Below are 22828 nucleotides of genomic sequence, written 5' to 3'. Positions count from 1 at the left end.
CCATAGACAGTATATTGTGAGTAATCCTGTTCCCACAACATTTTCAAGATTTGCCAACAGAAATATGCAAAATAATCATTGTGTCACTGAAGAAGATGGTGCCAGCAAACAATGCGACCAAAGGCGACGTTCTTCAGACAGATCACAAAACTAATTCTTTTGCTTCTTCTTTCAAATATGATTCTACTACAATTGAAATCTGTGATACACATTTTGATGGTGTGTTTTCAGGCTGATTACGTGATCTCACGCTTTGCTGTCTCTGAGGGAGTTCGGTGAGATTTTGGGCAGAGTGTGCAGCGTGGAGGTCAAGAAGCCTGGAGACAGGGTGTAAGCCCATGATCAACACCATATTTTATCAATCTTGCCAATTAGAGCGCAAGCAAGATTGACTCAATGAGGACAAGAGCGGAAAGCGAGAGGGTGTTCTGCTTGCATTTAACCAACCTCTCTCTCCCTCTCGCTTCCTGCTGGAGGTAGGTGCCAGCTTGTGACTGGTCCCTCTCTCCCTCTCATTTGATGGTCCTGGAGAAAGATGCCTGCATGCGACCAGCCTCGCTCTCCCTCGTGATTGATGCTGCCGGAGTATGATGCCAGACTCTTGGGCACTGGGGTAAGACTTAATCAATGCAGTTTATGATTTGACTCTCTTGTTCACGTTATGATGTATTTCTGGTTACTTCTTCTTTATTGCTATTTTGTGTGATTTTGATCGGTGCAAACCGGCTCTGTGGCCCGCAGTCAACGACTGATACAGCGCTAAATTGAACTGAACTGAACTACACTGAATAGACTGTTCTAAGACTTTGTGGTTTGGTATTTTATATTCTAAGTTTTTCACTCATTTCTGCTGTTCTTTGTTTTTGTGTGTTGGGTGTTTAATGCTTTCTTTGAGGGGGTTTCACGGTGTTTCTTTGTTTCGTGGCTGTCCGTGGCAAGACGAATCTCAGGGCTGTATACTGCATACATACTTTGATAGCAAATGCACTTTGAATCTTTGAGTAATTGGTGGAACTTGTGAAATCAAAACCAAAGTTCAAAGTTCAAAGTAAATTTTGTTTATCAGAATACATATACAGTATGTCACTACATACAATCCTGTGATTCTTTCTTCTGTGGGCATACCCAGTAAATCTATAGAATAGTAATTGTAAACAGGATCAATGAAAGATCAAGTAGAGCATAGAAAGACAACAAACTGTAGAAGTGCAAATATGAATAAATAGCAATAAACAATGAGAGCATGAAATATTAAAATAAAGATTCTTTATCTTGAGTCTTAAGAGCATCTCAATAGATGAGTATAGTTATCTTCTTCTGTTCAAGAGCCTGATGGTTAAAGAGTAGTAAGTGTTCTTGAACCTGGTGAGTTCTGAGGCAGTGCCTTCTTTCTACCTGATGGCAGCAGTGATAAAAGAGCATGGCCTTGGTGGTGAGGATCTTTGATGATGGATTCTGCTTGCCGATGATAGCATCTCATGTAGTGTGGAAATTCTTTTGCAGGTGATCCGTTGCAACACAGATACAGCTGGAAGATTGATGCGAAGTTTTCAGACTGTGCTGATCTAGAAATGAACCAACATCTTAAATCCCTCAGCTCAAAATTTGTTATCACCTTCCACTTCAAAAGATCCATTTGAACACAATGGAAACATAATTATTATGAAGATGTTAAGAGCTGACAGCTTTATAAAGTTGTCTGTCCTTTAGATTGAGGGTGACTGATTTGTTTTCCGGTTCTGCAGGTTTTGTTTTGGGTGATGAGGCCAATGTGGGACCTGCATACTTTGCTACAGATGAGGTAGGATATACCTGATGAGGTGGACTGGACAGCTGAGTATTTTAGGAGGTGATGATGCAGTCCTTCCTCTACTTACACTGACTTCTGTGTACTCCTGATGAAGAAGTCCCAAAATTCTCATGGCTCCTTGTCTATTTTGTAAGGTTATGGGGCAGAGATTCTCACCAGATGTTGTTACAAATCTTTTCAAAGAGACTCTAAGGGCATCTTAGAATCTTTTTCTCGAGCCATCTGGTACTCCCTTGCTGTGGCAGGGCTTGGAGTTGAGTGCCTGTTTCAGCAGTCTGGTATCGGGGATGTTAACAACACAAGCTATCCATCAGAGTTGATGACAATTAGGGCCTCCATTGCCTGGATAAATGTTGGCCTGGGAGTGAATTCTTCCATTGATTTGCTTATTATGTGAGTGGACTGGGAGGATTTGTGGAGTTCTGCAATGGTGATACATTTCCATTGCTTTAAAGTGCCTGTTCGAGGTGTTTGAAAGATAAAAGGCTAACGAACAAATAGAATTTATACATGTGGTTCATGAGCAAATTTATATGAATTTTGAAAAGTCTTACGACACCGTCAGCACTTCAGAATTGCAGAGCTATCTCTGATAAGCATTGTATTTTAACCGAAGCATCACTGGCATGAATTCATGAATGTCATCTGGATAAGCATTGAAATTTATCTCCTCCTGAATCTGTCTGAATCTCTTTGAGCAGCAATTTGGAAATAAATTTCAAATTCAGTTTTGGCATATCCGGTGACACCTTTTTGCCTTTGCAAATGCTGACAGTGAGACTTAGATCACCGTTTATCTGTCGACTTATATTGCTTCATAAGCTACAGTCACCAAGTGCAATATTTTCACTAAATTAAAGCCTCAAGAAATATATTTTGAACCTATTCAATTCTCAGTTGTCATTCTCATGCCCAGTGAAATAAAGATTACATTCAGAACTCTCTGGAACTAAATGATATTGGAAAAACAAAAAAAAAACAAGCAGCAGTTAATGAAGGAAATCTTCAGAGTATTCATCATAATAATTGTTTGCAGGCAAGTTTATTCTTAAGTTACCGTAAAATATTCCTCAGAAGGTCAGATATAATGATATGAAATTTATAAACCTGTCATTTCTATTTCATAATTTATTTTGCATTTAAGCTTTCAGCTACTTGAGAATACACTGTATAGCTAGAAACATTTCTGTCTCTTGTATTTCAGAAAAATAATGATACTACAGATAAAGATAACATAATACATATAATTTGTCACAGAAAATTATAAGGACATCAATCTCCTACTAAATAATGAATTGCGAATTAGACTACATATAATTCTGAAATGAATTTTTTTTAAAAATATACAGTCATACAATATTCAGAAACATCAATCTTTATTACAATTGAAGATGGATTATTTTAACATTATCCAGTATTTAGAATTGTATCAACCATAAAATATCTGATAAAACCTGTAAATGGAATTGAATATGTACTTTAAAAGGAAACATTTGCAGAGTAATGGGCAAAATGAGGGAACCGGGTCTAATCAGTCTGCATTTTCATAGAGTCACGTCAGCAAAAACACAATGGCAATTTCCTTTGCAGCCTGGTTCTATCGAGTAAAATGATGCTTTTATAGGGGACTAATGAATTAGAGAAGCTCTTAGCAATTGGAAAGCCCCAGCCACAAAATGACAAAAACATAATTGCTCGTCATCAATTTATCTCACCTGTAGATAAACTATTCAGAGCAGGGAAGGCATGGTCTCAAAGCACCCTCTCGATAAACTAACTGATCTAGGGAAGCCTGTCTTGGTGAACGTGCAGCTGTGTACATTTGAATCAAGATTGAAATGATCTCAGATTTGATACCTCCTGCAGTGCTTGGAGTAACTTGGGGCTCATGCCACACTAGTAACACTGCAAAGAGAAATGGGGGAAACTAGACAGAGGGCCTGAACCTCCTGCACTGTCAGCTTATGTCTTAATGGTTCTAATGCTTTCAGTTATACTCAGCCAAATGTATAGTCTGAAACAGGATGGAGGTCAATTGCCAACACATCTGATCTCCTATTCCTTAACTGGATTTACCATCTAGCCTAATAGCAGAAAAGTAAATCTGTTTAGGGATTTAATGTTGTACTGCTGGGTCCAGGTATCCATCTTATCTGGCCCCTCAGCTTTAAACCCGGGAAGATGATTTTAGAAACTGTTACATCAATGAGCCTGTTCAAAGAATAAGTCCACGTGAATGCTTTACTTAACTATTTAATTACTTGTTAATGTCTTAACTTAAGTTATTCACCCTTTTGTATTTTACTTGTTTTACTTTTGTTAATTAGTTCATATGAATATCTGAGATTTCTATAAATAGTAAACATGTTTTCTGATTGATGATCTGTCAAAAGGTATTCAGGGGATGGGTGTGGGGGTTTCAGATCACTGTCCAGATCCAGCTCCAAACCACTAGGTATAACTGGTCAGTTCTTTCAAGCCTTAGGTGGAAATCCTGACTGCTGGCTAGGTCATCTACAGATCTGCAAGAAATTCATGTTTCAGGACTAGAATATGATAAAAAAAACATTAATGTATAGAAGTAATTTCCATATGAGTCTATGTTTGAAATACCTTTCTTTTTATTCTCTACTTGAAGAGACAAGACATTCATTTATAGTGTATTTTTTGCAGTTTCGTGATACCTGAGATGACTTAAAAGCTAATGTACTTTTGAACTGAAGACTGACTAACAATGCAGGAAATGCATGAGTCAATTTGCACACAGTAATCTCCCCAAATCGGTAATGTAATAATAGCCTAAAATTATATTTTAGTGACTTCCAAATACATGAAGGTATTGCCCTGATCTTCCTCAAGCAACACGATGTTCTATTTGAATTCTTAACTTAAATTGTCACTCATAACTATTGCTATTTATTATATTATCCTCTGCATTACCATCTTACCTGTTATCTCAAAAGATATTGCATGCCATTCTGACAGCTGAAGAAGCAATCAAGAATTAAGTACAGGATAATATTCATGAAAATGAATTGACAATTGTGATTAAATTGACCATAAGACCATACAACATAGGAGCAGTATTAGGCCATTTGTCCCATCAAGTCTGCTCCACAATTCTATCATGGCTGATTTATTTTCCCTCTCTCCATTCTCCTGCCTTTTCTCCATAACTTATGATGCCCTTACCAGTCAAGAACCTATCAAACTCCACTCTAAATAAAACCAAGGACTTGGCCCCAATAGCCACCTGTGACAATGAATTGCACAGATTCACCACCCTATTGCTAAAGAAATTCCTCCTCATCTTGGTGATGAAACCTCCTACTATTCTGAGTTTGTGCCCTTTGGTCCTAGACTCTCCTACAATTGAAAATATCCTCTCCTTGTCATTCTATCGAGGTCTTTCAATATTTAGTAGATCTCAATAGATTACCTGCTTCCTTCTAAATTCCAGTGAATACAGCAAACGCTCTTTGTATTTTAACCTTTTCATTCTTGAGGTGACCCACTGCTGGACCTTCCCCAATGCCAGTGCATCTTTTCTTCGATATAGTGGTCAAAATTTCTCACAATATTCCAAATGTGGTATGATCCATGTCTTATAAAGTCTCAGCATTATATCCTTGCTTTTATATTCTTGTCCTCCAGAAAAGAATGCTAACATTACATTTGCAGTCCCTAATGCCTGCAAGTTAACTTTCAGGGAATCCTGCACTAGGGCACCCAAGACCCTTTGCCCCTCCGATTTTTGAATTTGTTCCCCATTTAGAAACCAGTCTACCCATATCTTCTACCAATACACGCTGCTACTTCTTTTCCTTTTCTCGTTATCTGCAAACTCCCTGCTTTGTCAAAACTACTCACCCTTCCACCTATCTTTAGATCACCCACAAGCCTGACCAAAAAGGAACATCAATTCCGTCGTCCAGGTGATTAACAGGTTATAGGAGAAGTAGTCTGAATTGTGCTGGTGGGATCTTGGTTTAGTCTGTCATCCAAGAGATTCGTATTCAACAGAGCATCAGTGTTAGTGCTAATGTGGAATTAATTTTATGTAACTTGCTTAGTATAACTTTTAAATATACAGTATATACTAAACAGCCCATCTGCACTGGAAAATTAATTTGCCATTATTCATCTTGGTGTGCCATGTCATTTTGACATATTTTTAAAAATCGCTTGAATTTCATTAAAATATGAAGTGATTAATGCTTACTGTCTTATAATAAAAAGGCTTCCAAAGTAAGTTTAATGCCACATTGCAAGGCCTTATAAACATCTTGTTTAAATTGCATTACTGTTCACTTATGCTGAGCAAGGCAGTATTGGTTTATCATTAAAAACTGGCATTTTAATATTTTGTTTAGCATTTGATGTTTCAACTTCCTGTTGTGTAGCTAGGAAGAGAGAATAGTAATGCAAAACAAAAGAATGTTACAGCAAAATCTTACAGGTACTGTCTTATACAATTCTGGTGCTCTTCAAAGTAAGCAAGTACATGTTGCTAGATTTCCCCATTCTAAACAGAATTTAATAGCATCTACACTGTTCACATCCTCCAGGAGGACCACAACCTTGTCGTGGTTTGGAGGCTTGTGTGCCTCAATGACCTGGAGAGCTATGCTGGCTGGAGTCAGGGCTTTATGTTTTGGCTCTTGGCAGGGTCACCCATGTCAAACAGGTCAAAGGGTGGAGGCCAGACTAAGAGTGGTCCACCGGTCCTCCAGGTTCAGGGGTTCAGCTCAGGGCTAAGAATCCTGACTGGTCAAACAAAATCGCTATGGAAACAGCAATGAAGAATCATTCTACATCTGCGTGCAACGGTCTTCCTGACTCTCCACCCGTGACTTGCTTGACCAAGAGTGAGCCGAGAGAGAGTTGCTGACATATTGAAGGAAGCCATGAACACTGCCAGAGATGGAGGGCCTTTATTGCTGTCCTAAAGCCAGCAGTGTAACAGGCAAAGAAGAACACTGTTCACATGTCATCTGAACTTTTCAATGAGCATAAGTTGCTCATAATCTTCATTATCTTCAGTACAATCATTTGTACATGTTATTTGTGATATTGTGTATTACTTTGGGTAGTTCTTATTGAGTTTGAAGTTGTGTTTATAGTCAGTAGAGAATTAGTATCTTTAATTAACAATACAGAATTGTTTATTGTGATCAATTACTGACCTTTAATCAAGAAAACATTTTTTGATTGACTTAGAGTAATTCAATAGGCAGCATATGTTGTCCAGAGAATAATAACAATACATTAATAAATATAAAACAATCACAAGGGCAAGTATTGTGTTTCAACCTTACTCCATGCACATACCCATTCCAGGAAAGTGAAGAAGCTGGGCTAATGAATTGAGCCCATACAGTAATCACAGGTATAGTAATAGAAGACATGGAAAATCAGTCTCCACAAATCTTGACATCACGGACCGCGTAGCTTATATTCACTGCCTCAGCTTCAAAAGTCAGAAGTTACCCTCAAAAATAAGGTTATATTTAGTATAATATTTTGAGGGATATTTCACTCCAATGTGATTATTGTTGTGACAGTGGAGAGTGGCAGCCTGTACCACATTGTGTTGCATCTAGACAAAGTGTTGAAATGAAATGAAGGAATAACATAATCTCTAACAATCACATGGTCCATACCACAACAAATTACTTGTCACTTCTATAATCTTTAATACAATAGCTTCTGATTTCTCAGTCCACACAAGCTAATACATCAAAACATCATTGGTTGCATTTTCAGCTGGTCTTTTTTGTTCTCTTTCTATGTCAAAATTTGCATGTTGATATGCATAGGTAATTCCAACTGTGGTAACACAAAGTACCATTGAGAGCAAGATGAGCCAAAATGAGTAGTTATAACTATCCGAATTAGGCGTGAATATAATCAGGCTCTCTTTAACGGAATTTGTTACCAATGTCGTTGATAAATTGTTCGCTGCTGTATTTGCTGCAAACAGAACCATCGCCAAAAATGTTGAAACACCTAAAAGAGATAAACTTTCTCTTAGTATCTTATATGTAAAAGACTGCTTATTTCAGAATGTTAACAGTGCTATTAATCTATAAAGCAAAACCTTATATTTTACTAGACACTATGATATTTTGAAAGCAAGTGCACTTTACATTCTTAGATTTCTCTTCCTTGTTTATATATCTTGTGAGCTAGAGTTTCCAACCAACTATAGATATTATCTCAGATTTACCCGTCATGGATGAAGGGTGACCCAGATGAAATATGCCCACAAAAATTAAATTTTCTCTATACCATGGATTTTCTTCTCTGACCTGAATTTGGCTCAAGCACCTTCTTCAATGTATAGGTAAATAAATAGTAAAATTATCCAGAAAGCCCAGCATCCAAATTGAAAAGAGCACCCTGGAAACACTAAATTTACTTAACATTTTAAGAATTTTAGAAACATTTGCAATATAAACTCATGAGATTAAGTTAGGTGTCCATGACATAAAACAAAGAGAAAACAAAAGAGAATGTTGTAAACACTCAGAAGGTCAGGCAGCATCTGTGGAAAAAGACTTGAAATGTTAACTCTGTTGTAGCCCGAAACATTTAAGTTTGTTTCCATTTTCTCAGATGCCATCTAACCTGTTGAGTGTTTGTGGATAATCATGATTGTGCCTGGAAATTTTTCCTAATAAAAGGTGATTTTACCAAAGTTGAAAAGAAGGATGTTTTCTAAGTGAATGGAATCAACCACAAATTGATTAAAATGGGCAGATGTGCAGACAGCAATGAAGGGTGGTTGCAAGAAAGTGACCCAACTTCTGCACATTTATTTAAGGTGTTAATTATGAAATGTGTAGTGATGTAAAAAAAATCTAAATTGCCAACCTCTGAGCACGTGAGTGCTTACCTGAGGCGTGCACCCAAAAATCTTGGGTGAAGAGTGAATAAATCCTCCCTCAGTGTTATTTTAGCAGGAATATCTATAGGCAACTTACTTCTTAACAAAATGGGTTGTGGTGAATGAAAACAATCCTGAGTTGAGTGATGCTGAGATACATCCTGGGATGCGCTGGGACACATCATCTGTGGTGTAACATGGGTCTTCGGGTGTTTTGGGTCTTTCAACATCAGACACTCACCCAGGCAACCCAGCCAGGGTCGACCAGGTTCTGGCTTGTGTCCCAGTAACATTGGTCCATGGGTCACACCACTTGGTACATAGCCATCTGGAGGTTCGCTTAGCACCCTCTACGATGGTCCTGAAGGCTCTTTGTAGTACCCATAATGGCAAGGAGAGAGTAGGTTCTGTATAGTGAGCAGTCACCAAAACCTCTACACTTCTCCTTTATAAGCTCACATCATGTCCTCCACTCCTACTCTGGCACTGTTCTACCACATCCTGGTATTTGGCTTTCTTACACTCAAACACATCTTCAATCCGGTCCTCCCAAGTAACTGTCAGTTCTACCAAGACCACCTTCTTCAATGTTGGTCACTAATGCTTCCAGATAAGCTTTCTTAGATCATTTCTGAACAATGTATGTTTTATTACAAAAATTATGTCCCTTTGAATGTTTGAATAGCACAAATAAAACCTGCTGCAAATTATATGAAACTGCTCTGGTAATTATACTATTTTATTACAATTTCAAGAATAAACACAATAAGAGTGTGTTACACTGACCTGGTGAATTGTTAAAATTGAAATAAAGTAGCAGAATAATTTACTTTTAGTAATTAAAGAAAAAGTAATGTCATTTACTACATTTCTACCATTCATTCAAATACTGACATTTATTCATTTTTACTTACCACTAATGGAGCTGCATACATAAATACTAATAGGTCCACAGATGTTTTCATATGGATTGCTGACACTGTTGTAAAAGGACACTATGGCACTTAGCAGTGCAAACAACAGACCAAAAACAAGGAATAGTATAACTAGGATGTGGATAACTCTTGCAGTTCCTGCATTTTGAAGGCAATCCAAAACTAAAAGGAGAAAAATACACAATAGGAGTTAGGATTTGATCGTAAAACTTTAAATCAGAAATTAAATCGAAAATATTGAGAAGTTGGAGGACAAGAATGATTTAAGTTAACAGAGTAGGAAATACAAGGAGAGAACAAAGGAAATGTGTGGTTAACATGTAAATCAAAGTTGTCAAGATAACAATTACTAGTAGCTGAAGACGGAAGAGAAGAGAAAAGACAACACATTGAAATAAGAATGTGCAGCCACATTTGTGAAAAAAATGGGTCATTGCTTAAAATTATTAAAGTTATTATGAAGTCTTGAAGGTTCCAATGTACCATGTACACACACAAAAGATGAGATGCTTGAGCCTACTCTGAGCATCAGAGAAGCAATGTAGAAAGTCAACAGAAAAGTCAGGATTTATTTTGCGACATGCAAAATCCATGCAACTAATCACATATGTTCTATAATTTTCAATAATTCCTCTGAACAACTTCATTAGAAAGTGTTGAAAGAGGACGATGCATAATTTATAGCTTCTAATAATCTGTATTGGAATATTGACGTACTGTGCCCCATGGCTTTTAGGTAAATATCATTTTGTGAGCTTGGTTTATTTAGTTTGCTCTTAATGATAATAAAATAAAATGAATTAGATCAGTTAATTCTGTCTGGGATTTGGAAACACATTTTGTGATATGTGTATCTTACTGTTCTGCTCCATGACGAAAATCCAAACCAGATAAAGGCAAGTTTAATTCATCCTTTAGGAATAGAAACCAAAAAGTGTTTCTGCTGATGTGACATTACTTGTTTCAACATTTCTACTCTGGTAACCTAAACTAATCTACTCCTATTCAACTTGTAATACACTGTTCACTAAGGACCAACTTCAATTTTGACACAGACAATGATGACATAGTGGCTTTAAAAAGCAAACACGAGGAAATTTGCAGATGCTGGAAATTCAAGCAACACACACAAAATGCTGGTGGAACACAACAGGCCAGGCAGCATCTATAGGGAGAAGCACTGTCGACGTTTCGGGCCGAGACCCTTCATCAGGACCCATTGAATTGCATAGCAAACACTACCTTGAAAAGGCCAGACAGCGCTCCTTCTTTTAAGCAAGTGGTCCATGGGTCCCAAGTTGGGTACCCCTTCTCTAGACCATTTCCTCACTGAGGAACATCAGGCCATTGTTTCCTACGAGTCACTGATTTACATTCTACTAGAGAACTTCCTTCTTTGGCCTCCAGCCTCATGCCCTCACAATCTTCTTGTCCCTCCTCCCAAATATCCACCAGCAGGGTTGATCTAGTAGACATATGCTTTCAGCCTGTCCTTGTCTCACAGACGTCATTTCTTCTTGCCATGTTTAGTCTTTCTCCACTCATCCTCTCACCCTTTTTCCCATGGGGTCTATGAAACATTCTGCCTCCTCCGTTACTTTAACAGCTTCCAATCCTGGACCCAGCTTGCTCGTGTTTACCATGAGCGTACAATCCCCCTTCACCTCTTCTCTGCACCAAGATTGACAAGGCCCTTTGCTCTTTTCTTGAACAACCATCCAAGAAAATCCTTCCACTTCAATTTTCTTTTGCAGACTAGCTTGTTTTTAAATTGAAGAATGTCTCCTTTTATTTGACTCACAAATGCATCTCAGGCATGCCTGTCTCTTTGTGGGACATATGAAATATCCCTTGGTTCTGTCTTGCTGAGTTTATACCCCTAATTGCTTTATCTAGTACATTCATCACTATATCAAACATGTCAAACTCATACATAGAGCTATGATGTTTCATTATTTTTGCTGGCAGTTTCAACCCGGCTAATTTCTCATGATCTACCATTGACTCCTTGCCTATTCTGAATTTCTCTATCTGTATTCCATTGGATGGGCTGGTGTCCATTATCTATTAAACAGTCAGTGGTCACTTTATTGGGGACACCTGCATATCTGCTCACTAATGCAAATATCTAATCAGCCAATCATGTGGCAGGAACTCAATGCACAAAAGCATGCAGACATGGTCAAGAGGTGCAGTTGTTGTTCAGACTAAACATCAGAATGGTGAAGAAATGTGATCAGAGTGACTTTGATCATGGAATAATTGCTGGTGCTAGACATGGTGGTTTGAGTTTCTCAGAAACTGCTGATATCCTTGGAATTTCACACACAACAGTTTCTAGAGTTTATAGAGAATGGTGTGAAAAATAAAAACATGTAGTGAGTGGCATTTCGGTGGGTGAAAATGCCTTGTTCATGACAGAGGTCAGAGGAGAATGGCCCAACTGTTTCAAGCTGACAGGAAGGAAACAGTAACCCAAGTAACCACGAGTTACAACAGAGGTGTGCGTAAGAGCATCTCTGAATGCACAATGCATCAAATCTTAAAGTTGATGAGCTACAGCAGCAGAAGTCCACAAACATATGCTCAGTAAGGCACTGAGTGTAAGCCCATGGATTCCCATATGTATCTCATTTTGCTTTCTCTCACTCTGTTTCGATCCCTTCTTCCAATATTTCCCTCTCTGTCATAACAGTTCTGAAAATGCCACCCTCCACACACCTGATACTGATGCATTTCTGCTTCACTACCAATACATTTCTCTTCTGTTAAAGTCTAGTTTCCTCTCCACAGCTCTCAAATGTCTACGAACCTTCTCCCTCACTTCTCTCTCTCCTCCCACCTAAAACGTTATCCTTACCTTCTTTCCCACCATCCTTTGCATTCAATGGATCATCCTTCAAAACTTCAGATACCTGCTGCATGATGACACCATCAGATTTACCTTGACTTCCCCTTTCAGCATCCACAAGAGACTGTTGCCTTTGGAGCACATTGACTCACTCTATCAACTCCATCTTCTCTTCTTATAATAACTGCCCTTTTACCTCCTTCCTTCTTGACATTTATAGATACACTCTCTCCAAGTAAAGCTTCTAGTTGCTTGTCAGTTTGGTTCTTCATCCCATGTCCATTTTGAGCTCTCTGCCTTTGGCTTCCATGATCAACAAGGAATTTAACAATCTCACACAATGATCTATTCTAGTCTTCTATCTCACAATTCCATGCTTTCCCTTGTATTACTCCTCTGGTAATTTCATTAATCTCTTATTTACATCAAGGAAATTGTAAACTAAAAGGAGTATATCTAGTAGAACAGATGAAATCAAAGCTTTAATTAACATTAGGGTCTGTGATATTGGGTAGAGATTAGAAACTGAAGGGGTATGATATCTTTACTGAATGTGTATTACAGACCTTCCAATAGTCAACAGGAGACAGAGGAAAAGCAATGTAGCCAGTTATAAGTGGTGGTGGCATCCGTCGGTCTCGAGAGACCATGGATCTGCGCCTGGAGTTTCCAGGGCGCAGGCCTGGGCAGGGTTGTATGGGAGACCAGTAGTTGCCCAAGCTGCAGGCCTTCCCCTCTCCACGCCACCGATGTTGTCTAAGGGAAGGGCACTAGGACCCATGCAGCTTGGCACCGGTGACGTCGCAGAGCAATGTGTTGTTAAGTGCCTTGCTCAAGGACACAAACACGCTGCCTCAGCTGAGGCTCGAACCAGTGACCTTCAGGTTACTAGTCTGATGCCTTGCCCACTAGGCCACGCGCCAACATCAGTTATAAGAGAGATATAATAAAAGAAGTTATTTTACAGTGAATTTCAATTTCCCCAATATTAATTGGGTCTGCCTTACCATTAAAAGCTCAGAGGGTGAAGGATTCTTGAGGTGTGTCCGGAAGAGCTTCTTGAAATAGGATGCGGATAAACCAATGAGGGAAAAAGCACCACTGGATCTTACTTAGAGGAAAGTTGCTGGTCAAATTGAAAGATTGCCAGTGGGAGATCATTTTGTAAATAGTGACTATAGTTTTAAATTGGTTATGGAAAAAAGATGGAGATGGTAACTAAGTAACAAAGTTCTTAACTTAGGGAAAGAAAATTCCATTACCTCAGGGGAGGACTTGGCAATGATAAATTGGCAGCATCTGCTTGCAGGGGAAGCCTGAATCTACACAGTGGAAAGCACTATATGCGAGAGTAATTGACACTTAGGAAGTGCCTCGATGAACATTTGAATTACTCAGACAGAAAAGACTATGGGCCAAGTTAAGGGTGATGGAATAGTTCTTTGCAGACCTTCGAGACACGCTGCCCAGTAACTCCCCCCCCCCCGCACCCCCCCCGATTTAATCCTAGTTTAATCATGGGACAATTTACAACTTACAATGATCAATTAACTTTGGACTGTGGGAGGAAACCAGAGCACCCGGAGAAAACCCACACGGTCACAGGAAGAATGTGCAAACTACTTACAGGCAGCTGTGAGAATTGAACCTGGCAGCTGTGAGAATTAACTGTAAAGCGTAGTGCTAATCACTATACAATCGTGTTATAATTCTATGATTCTATAATCTCCCCAGGCTTTTAATTATTCACAGGCCATTTTAATCTTCTTTCAACTGGTTCCACCACCACAGAAGTTGATCAATCTCTCTTGTCCTCTACCTTATAACCAACTTTTCTTTGTAGACCACCTATCCCAACTTCCTCTGCAATTTAAATCCCTTTTTATCTTCATTTCTTCCCAGTTTTGCTGAAAGGTCATTGACATAAAATGTTAACTTTTTCTTTTCTTCACAGATGCTGCCTGACCTACTGAGTATTTTGAATAATTCTGTTTTATTACAAAACAAGAGAATTTGTATACAGTAGGACAAAAGTTAATTGTAACTAGATTTTAATTAAATTAGCAACACAGCAGGCCAGGCAGCATCTATAGGAAGTCTAGCATCTGCAGATTTCCTCGAGTTTAATTGAATTAGTATTTGAGGCCAATGCAGTAGGTAATAAGGAAAGAGGAAGTGACGTGTAACACTTTATCGTGGTAATACAATCTAGCTATATGATCAAATAAAATCTTACTGCTAATTTAGCTAAGAGGATGATCATGATGATTTGTAAAGGATTGTTCAGTTACCGAAATCAAATTTTGGAGAAAAATTGGACAGAAAGACTTACATCTTTTCTGAGAGACAAAATGATACATTTACTTTCCTTGCATTGGCAACATAGTGATGGAGTTGAACTCCGAATTTTCCCAAGTGAGTGCAACTAGCTCTCCCAGCTAAGTGGCTGGAATCTGCTGCTTGCAAAGTGCATTAGTGCACCCATTGCAACACCAGAAATGATGCATGACTGTTTAAAAGACTGAAAGAATCCCGAAAAGGTTCTGGCTGAAGCAGGAATAGGAGGAGTAGGCCATCGGGCCCCTGGCGCCTGCTCCTCCATTCAATAAGAGCATGGCTGATCAGGATGGACTTGTCTCCACCTTCCTTCCTATTCCCCATAACCCTTAATTCGCCCACTGAAGCATAAAATGTAACATTCTTCCAGTCAGCTTATCGTTTAGGGAGCCTCACTACCCAGAACCCTGCCACCAGCTGCACCCTGCAATTCTAACCACCCTGGCATGTCACCATCCTCTCTTTTGACCGCTACCTTCCATACATCAAGCTTACCAACACTTTCCACCAGGTGGTCCTTGTACAAGTAAAATGTGAAGTGGAAAGATGGGCTTCAAACCCTTACCAACATCTATAAAGGAGGTATACAAAATTATGAAGGTTATGGGAAGGGTTAATGTAAGCAGGCTTTTTCCACTAAGGCTGGGTGAAAGTCTGAACTAGAGGTCATAGGTTAAGGGTGAAACATGAAATGATTAAGGGGAAATTGGGAGGGAGCTTCTTCACTCAGAGGATGGTGAGTGTGTGGAAATAGCTGCCAGAGGAAGCGATGGATTTCAACATTTAAGAGAAGTTTGGATAAGTACATGAATAGGAAAGGTATGGAGGGCTAAGCTCCGGGTGCAGGTCAATGGGACTAAGCAGAGTAACAGCTCAGCACAGATTAGATGGGCCGAAGGGCTTGTTTCTGTGCTGTAGTTCTCTATGACTCTTGTTACGAATGTGCCACAACTCTGAGGGGCCGAAGGGTACAAAGTCGCCCCCTCCTTTTTGAGAATCGCAAGATCGCTATTAATTCGGGTCTGGGACCCAGGAAATGAGAGAGAATCCACAAGGTTTGGAATGTGTCCTGGCCTCAGCGAAACAAAACCATTGATAATGGCCATTGTCTCTTGGAGACGGAATTGTGTATTGAATACTGTACTGTTACGAAAACCTCGTAACCAGGCAACTTACCAGCAAAGATAGATGGATCAGCTGAGTCGGATGCTACTATTTTCAAACGTTTTATTCAACAAGGGCACAAACGTATGGTTAATACAAAACATTCAGATCGTCAAAACTCAATCTAAAACACCGGTGTAACCATAATCAATCAGAAATAAGCTCTACAGTTGTCTAGGGGGTAATACTGAGTCCAACGGAAGTCTTAAGAGTCACTCAGAAGTTTGCAGGCTTTTTCCTTTATAATTTAGAAAAGATGCACACTTGCCCGTCGTCTTGGCAGAGCAAATCCTTGGAATCAGAGGAGCAGACTTCCCCGTTGTTATTTTAAAAGCAGTCTTTCATTGGTTTTAGCCACAGATTCAAAGTCGGAATCTAGCGTACGTGGCTTCCTTCAAAATGGCGTCCCGCTCCCACGGGAATCGATCTCGTGTCTCCTGGGTGCGTCTGCTGGGTGCATCTGAGGTGCATCTGAGGGTCCTCCCCTCAGACCCGCCTTTATACTTCTTCACGGGATCGCAGGTATCAATCAAGTTGCAGGTAATGCGATCTCTCTCTCAACCAGCCCACTTTGCCCGAGGGCTTTTCACGTGGTCTCCATGAGACAATAGTCAAAGTCACCGTTATTCTGCTTCTTGGGAGAACGTGGTCTTCCGCACGTCTCTCTCTTTTGGGTCAGCTGACCCCCCCCTTAACTAGAGTTCTTGTGATTTTCACAAAGGAGGGGGCCAACGGCATAACAGTACTATTCATTGAAGCCCCTCAGGGGACGACCGAGTGGGCTGGTTGAGGGATTGCATCATCCCAACCTGATTGACATCTGAGACCCCGTGAGTAAGGATAAAAGAGGGTCTGGGGAACAACCCCTTTAGACGCACCAGGAGAAACGCTGGAAATCCAGTGACAGCGTTTAATAGCAAACGCCAGTGAGGACTTGTATGCGTCCTCCCTTGCCAGGGAGCGGGCTCATCACAGAAGAACGGCTTAGCTAAAGAAGAGGCCACAAGTGAACGGCCACACTAACGAGACTCCGACGGATCGAAATCATAAAAGGAATCGGCAAGTTTTTCTCCCAAAACTCTCTCTCTCTCCAACCATTGAAAACTCAGCGGTCCCCAAAGGCTGCAGCCTGCATGAACTGAGTGACTTTCATATTTCCATCGGACAATACATTATCCCCTAGACAATGATAGAGCTTATTTCTTATTGATTATTACTATACCCGCACTTCTAGATTTAGTATTGATGACGTATATTATCTGTATATTTGCATTGACATTATTTTTGTGTATTTTTACTAATAAATACTGTTAAAAATAGTACATCAGACCAACGGACCTCTCTATCTTTGCTGGTAAGTGACCCAGTTACGGGGTTCATAACAAAGTGGGCGCCTCGTCTCGAGATTTGATACCAAATTGGAGGGCCAGTGAATCGGACTTTTAAGTCCAAACGTGGGTCTGGTTGCGTGGGTAACCAGGCGGGAAACCAGCAAAGATGGACATTGACGAATTTATAGAAAACCCGACTCTGGAGGCGCTAGAGGCTGCCACAAAGTCGGACTTGATAAATATTGCGAAAAGACTAAATCTCGCAGAGGTGAGGTTGTCGATGAAAAAGCAGGAGGTGCGGAGGGCCATAACTCAGTATTATATTGTGAAGAATGTGTTTTCGGCCGAGGTATTGGAAAATATCCCTGAAAAGATACCAGCTAGTGGGACGGCTCAGTTAGAGTTGGAGAAATTAAGGTTGGAACATGAAATTAAGTTAAAACAGCTGGAAGCAGCTGAAAAGGAAAAAGAAAGGGCCGAAAAAGAGAAGGAAAGGGTCGAAAAAGAGAAGGGAAGGGCCGAAAAGGAAAAAGAGCAGGACAGAGCGGAGAAGCAGAGGGAGCATGAAATTAAGTTAAAACAGCTGGAAGCAGCTGAAAAAGAGAAGGAGAGAGCCGAGAAGGAGAGGGAGTATAGGGAGAAGGAGAAACAGAGGCAACATGACTTGGACATGGAGAAGTTAAGGTAAGAGCGAAGAGCTCAAGGATCAGACCGAGAGGAGCGGTTTAATGTTAGTCGAGAGTTTAGGTTAGTACCTCCATTTGAGGAGACGGATGTTGATAGTTATTTCTTGCATTTTGAAAAGGTGGCAGTGAGTCAGAAGTGGCCCAAAGAGCAGTGGGTGGCGTTGTTACAAAGTGTGTTAAAAGGGAAATCACAACGGGCATATGTGGCATTGTCCATGGAGGAGGAGGAGTCTGATAATTATGAGAAAGTAAAGGAGGCCATTCTTCGGACCTATGAATTGGTACCTGAAGCGTATAGACAAAAGTTCAGAAATTTAAAGAAAGGGTGGAATCAGACGTATGCAGAGTTTGCCTATGAGAAGGGTGTGCTCTTGGATCACTGGTGTGCAGCAGAATTGGTGGAAGAAGATTTTTGGCGTCTCAGGGTGTTAATTCTGATTGAGGAATTTAAAGGTTGTGTTTCGGATGATATCCGGATGTATTTGAATGAGAAGCCGAATAAGTCCATCTCCGAATTTGCTAGGTTCGCAGATGAATATGCCCTAACCCACAAGACAAAGTTTTCCTCGAATAAAAGTTACCAGAGAGACCGTGGGAACGGTAGAGAAAGCCCGCCGGCTGAGGCAGAGATCCAGCCGGGAGCTTGAGGTAAAATTAAGGAGGAGGAAAGGCAAGACGGAGGGAGAGGTCCTGGCTTGACCTGTTTTAATTGTGGAAAGTTGGGTCATATTGCATCTAAGTGCCTTGCTCCGAGGAAGGAGACAGGAAAATGGAAAGCAGCAGTCCCTACAGGATGTGTTGTGGTGATCAGTAAATCGACGAGAAAGCCCCAGGTAGACAGAATACGAGAAGGGTCCGAGAAATGTATTTCCGAAGGAACTGTGTCTGTGAAAGAGGGAGACACACCAGTTCCAGTGCGGATCTGGAGAGACACGGGAGCTGAACTGTCATTGATTCGCAGTACGGTACTAGGTTTTGGTCCTCAGACTGGAGAGGTGGCTTTGAGAGGCATAGGAAAAGGGACAGAAGTGGTGCCCTTGCATAGGATCATTATAAATTGTGAGCTGGTATCTGGACCAGTTGAAATAGGGGTGCAATCAGAATTTCCGAGAACTGACATGGACGTCCTTCTGGGTAACGATTTAGCTGGTGGTGAGGTTTGGTCGGCCATGGAGCTGACGAGCCAGCCTGTAAGTGTTGAGGACCCGCCCCTAGATTCCAAGATCTATCCCGCATGCGTGACCACTCACAGCATGTCGAGAAAGGCAGCTGAGAAAGAGACCAGTTTAAATCAGGCCAGTATCGATTTGGCCGAGACGTTTTTACCAACCCTGTTCCAAGAGGGGTTAGAGGGTGGTAAAACGGAGAATAAGAAAGTGAAAGAGAGTAAGGGAGAGGAGGTAGACCTGCCCTTAGCCAGGAGGAAATTTATAGAGGCACGGAGTAAAGATGAGAAACAGATAAGGCTGTTAAAAGGTCCAGGGTTGGACATGGATGATCTGTCTGGTTTGGCAGAACTGTTTGAAGAAGTTGAAAATTCTAAAGGTGTTCCCGAGAATGAAATGAGGGCAGTCCTAGATGAAAAGGATGCCATTACCTTGAAGAAGTCTGCTGGGTTGGCAGATGAGGTTGTTTCAGCCCGTGGGGTTGAGTTTACTCGGGAAGGGAGTTGCCCAGAGAGGAACTGGGAGAATCAGGGGAACTTAAAATTTGAAAAGGGTACGGGTATTGAAAGCCTGGAAGAGGCAGATGTCCCGTTTGAGTGTGTTCAAGATGTGGATGCACGTGGTACTGAACCTAGTAATGGAGCTCAGAAAAAGTCTGAGGTATTTGATTCAGTTGAAAAGGAATGCAGTCCTTGGGGGTCAGATGGACTTGGTTCAGTGAAGAAAGGGTTAACCTTGGTAATAGTGGGAAGTGAGAATTCCCAGTTGTTTGTGTTCGAAGGTGTGTTAAAAGTTAGTGAGGAGATAAAAGGTGGTGAGGTGAATATTATTATTGAAGGAAAAGGGAAAAGTGTAGTTCCTAAATTGAATGAAGAAAACTTAAAGTCTGGATTGATGTCAGAAGCAGCAACCAGGCTACAGAGACAATGGCTTGGTAACATGGTGCCTGCGAATCAATTACAGGTTGATTTGGAATGCAAAGGTGCCCCACACGCTATTGTTATTCAAGAGAGTGCTGTGAAGAGGCAGAAGGGTCCTGAAGATAAAACTAACAACTTGCTTAAAATTAAAGAATTGTGTGGAAATTTGGAAAATGGTCTAAGTTTGGAACACATTGTTGATAAAATAACTCCTATGAAAGGAGCATGTGAAAGCCTATTCCACACTAGTATACAAGTTAACCACGTGGGAGTTAACTGGAAAAGGGGCGAGGGTTGACGGGATGCCATTTTAAATAACAGGATCTGGTTTTAAGGGATTTCGACAAAGCATGTGAATAATAAAGACAACCCCATGGAAGATTGACTGTTAAGTTTGAAAGTAACATAAAGATTAGTATTTGCATGCACTTTTGTAGTATACACGTAAGCTAAGATCACAACTCTTTAGTTTTTGTTTGCTGAAGAAAAGGAATAAAAATAGGTGGTTATTAAATTGGAGTCTGATGCTACAAGAATTTATTAAGGTACAAGATGTTAAGATATTAAAGGAAGTGACAATGTAATCGCTAACTGTTTAGATGCTGAATTGAATGTATAACTGTATTACTCTGTAGTGAAAAAAAAACTCTTTTGTATTGTGTTAGATTCTGAAATCCTGTAAGACTCTGTATTAATTCATTTTTACCGGTGGTAAAAATCTTAGAAGGAAGGGGGTGTTACGAATGTGCCACAACTCTGAGGGGCCGAAGGATACAAAGTCGCCCCCTCCTTTTTGAGAATCGCAAGATCGCTATTAATTCGGGTCTGGGACCCAGGAAATGAGAGAGAATCCATAAGGTTTGGAATGTGTCCTGGCCTCAGCGAAACAAAACCATTGATAACGGCTATTGTCTCTTGGAGACGGAATTGTGTATTGAATACTGTACTATTCATTGAAGCCCCTCAGGGGATGACCAGAGTGGGCTGTTTGAGGGATTGCATCATCCCAACCTGATTGACATCTGAGACCCCGTGAGTAAGGATAAAAGAGGGTCTGGGGAACAACCCCTTTAGACGCACCAGGAGAAACGCTGGAAATCCAGTGACAGCGTTTTATAGCGAACGCTGGTGAGGACTTGTGTGCGTCCTCCCTTGCCAGGGGGCGGGCTCATCATGGAAGAACGGCTTAGCTAAAGAAGAGGCCACAAGTGAACGGCCACACCAACGAGACTCCGACGGATCGAAATCATAAAAGGAATCGGCAAGTTTTTCTCCCAAAACTCTCTCTCTCTCCAACCATTGAAAACTCAGCGGTCCCCAAAGGCTGCAGCCTGCATGAACTGAGCGACTTTTATATTTCCATCAGACAATACATTATCCCCTGGACAACGATAGAGCTTATTTCTTATTGATTATTACTATACCCGCACTTTTAGATTTTGTATTGACGACGTATATTATCTGTATATTTGCATTGACATTATTTTTGTGTATTTTTACTAATAAATACTGTTAAAAATAGTACCATCAGACTTCAATGGACCTCTCTATCTTTGCTGGTAAGTGACCCAGTTACGGGGTTTGTAACATTCTAAAAGTAGGAAAACAGTTTCTGAACTTAGTCTATTTTCAAGCTATTTTTATTACTGTAAAAATGATACGGCTCTGCAAAAATGCTTGATGCATTTGCAGAAGTGTAGAAAGTATCAGTAAACAAGCAATATTTATAGCATTGTTTGTTAACAAGGATAGATAGATTGAAAAACAAATAAGCAACTTGTAGTAGTTTTACTACTACAAATCATTAGATTTGAATGTCTAAAAATAGTTATTAACAGACTTTAACATATTTTCATCAACCTTGATAAATGCTATGAAGGAGAAAAAATGTAGGCCCAAGGGGAAGAAATCAAGGGAGTGGAACTAATTGGAGACTTTTGTTAAAGAACCAGCACAAACACAAGTGCAAGTGTCCTCTTTCTGTATCACTTTATGATCTTCTCTTCATAGAATATGAATGTTTAAGTTCTCATGTAAATCTCAACACTACTGTAAAGAAAAAGATTTACCTTTAATACTCCCGTCATCAACAAGGATCGGACAACCAGCTTTGGTACGAAAACCACCAAACAGCCCATATTTAAGTTTCATTTCTCCAAAGGTGGCACCAGTTTTGTTTTGGCAGTCCACAACAGTGTCCACCCATGAATCTGTTCCTAGTATTGCAGATATTAACATGCAAGTTACCAGACTGACAGAAAATCCAGCCATAAACATTAACATTTTCCTTCGCGATGGCATTTTCCTCAGCTACTCTTTCCCTCCGTTATATAAGAGACAACATTAAAAGGAAAACAAAACAAATGTAAATGTTCCTATTTCAATTTTTGTTAAAAATAATTTGCCTGCGGTTACCACGTCCAGCTAGGTACTGAATTTAACAGGAAGTGCTAAATAAATGAACTTTGGATCAACAGTAACAGCAATAAAGTGTTATGATGCCTGAACCTTGCCCATGAGCAAACTATTTTACTTGATAATACTAAAACACAGATAACAGATGCTTGGCAACTGCTCTCATCATTTCATGTTATGTACCTTTTCCAAATTTTTATTGCTCCTGGATGAAAAGACAATTCTAATTTGGTATACCAACCTTTTCCCACTCACATTAAATTCTTTCAATTCAGATGAGCAATAAACATCATGGAATCTTACTAAATGCATCATTTAAATGAT

The 22828-nt window shown here is 40.1% G+C and overlaps 1 protein-coding gene across 1 annotated transcript; it reads right to left on the bottom strand.

Annotated features, from left to right (window-relative positions):
• Positions 1-3232: 3232 nt before the first annotated feature.
• On the bottom strand, positions 3233-22508 carry clrn3 (clarin 3). The gene is made up of 3 exons (XM_073027579.1): positions 22159-22508; positions 9614-9796; positions 3233-7819 (listed from the first exon to the last, which is right to left on the bottom strand). The coding sequence occupies exons 1-3, from the start codon at positions 22388-22390 to the stop codon at positions 7542-7544; spliced, it is 693 nt and encodes a 230-aa protein (XP_072883680.1). The 5' UTR covers positions 22391-22508; the 3' UTR covers positions 3233-7541.
• Positions 22509-22828: the final 320 nt, after the last annotated feature.

Source organism: Hemitrygon akajei, chromosome 23, assembly GCF_048418815.1.
Source record: "Hemitrygon akajei chromosome 23, sHemAka1.3, whole genome shotgun sequence".
Classification (NCBI taxonomy): Eukaryota; Metazoa; Chordata; class Chondrichthyes; order Myliobatiformes; family Dasyatidae; genus Hemitrygon; species Hemitrygon akajei.
Note: the sequence above shows the minus strand (reverse complement) of the source record. Positions and strands in the feature narration are given on the sequence as shown.

Bases quoted from the DNA above. Each gene is read 5' to 3' on its own strand.
- clrn3 (XM_073027579.1), bottom strand. From the start codon at position 22,390: ATGCCATCGCGAAGGAAAATGTTAATGTTTATGGCTGGATTTTCTGTC. The intron at 9,797-22,158 runs GTAAATCTTTTT...TTCTCCTTTTAG, and splicing joins TGATGACGGGAGTATTAAAG to TTTTGGATTGCCTTCAAAAT. The intron at 7,820-9,613 runs GTAAGTAAAAAT...TATCTCTTTTAG, and splicing joins TGTATGCAGCTCCATTAGTG to GTGTTTCAACATTTTTGGCG.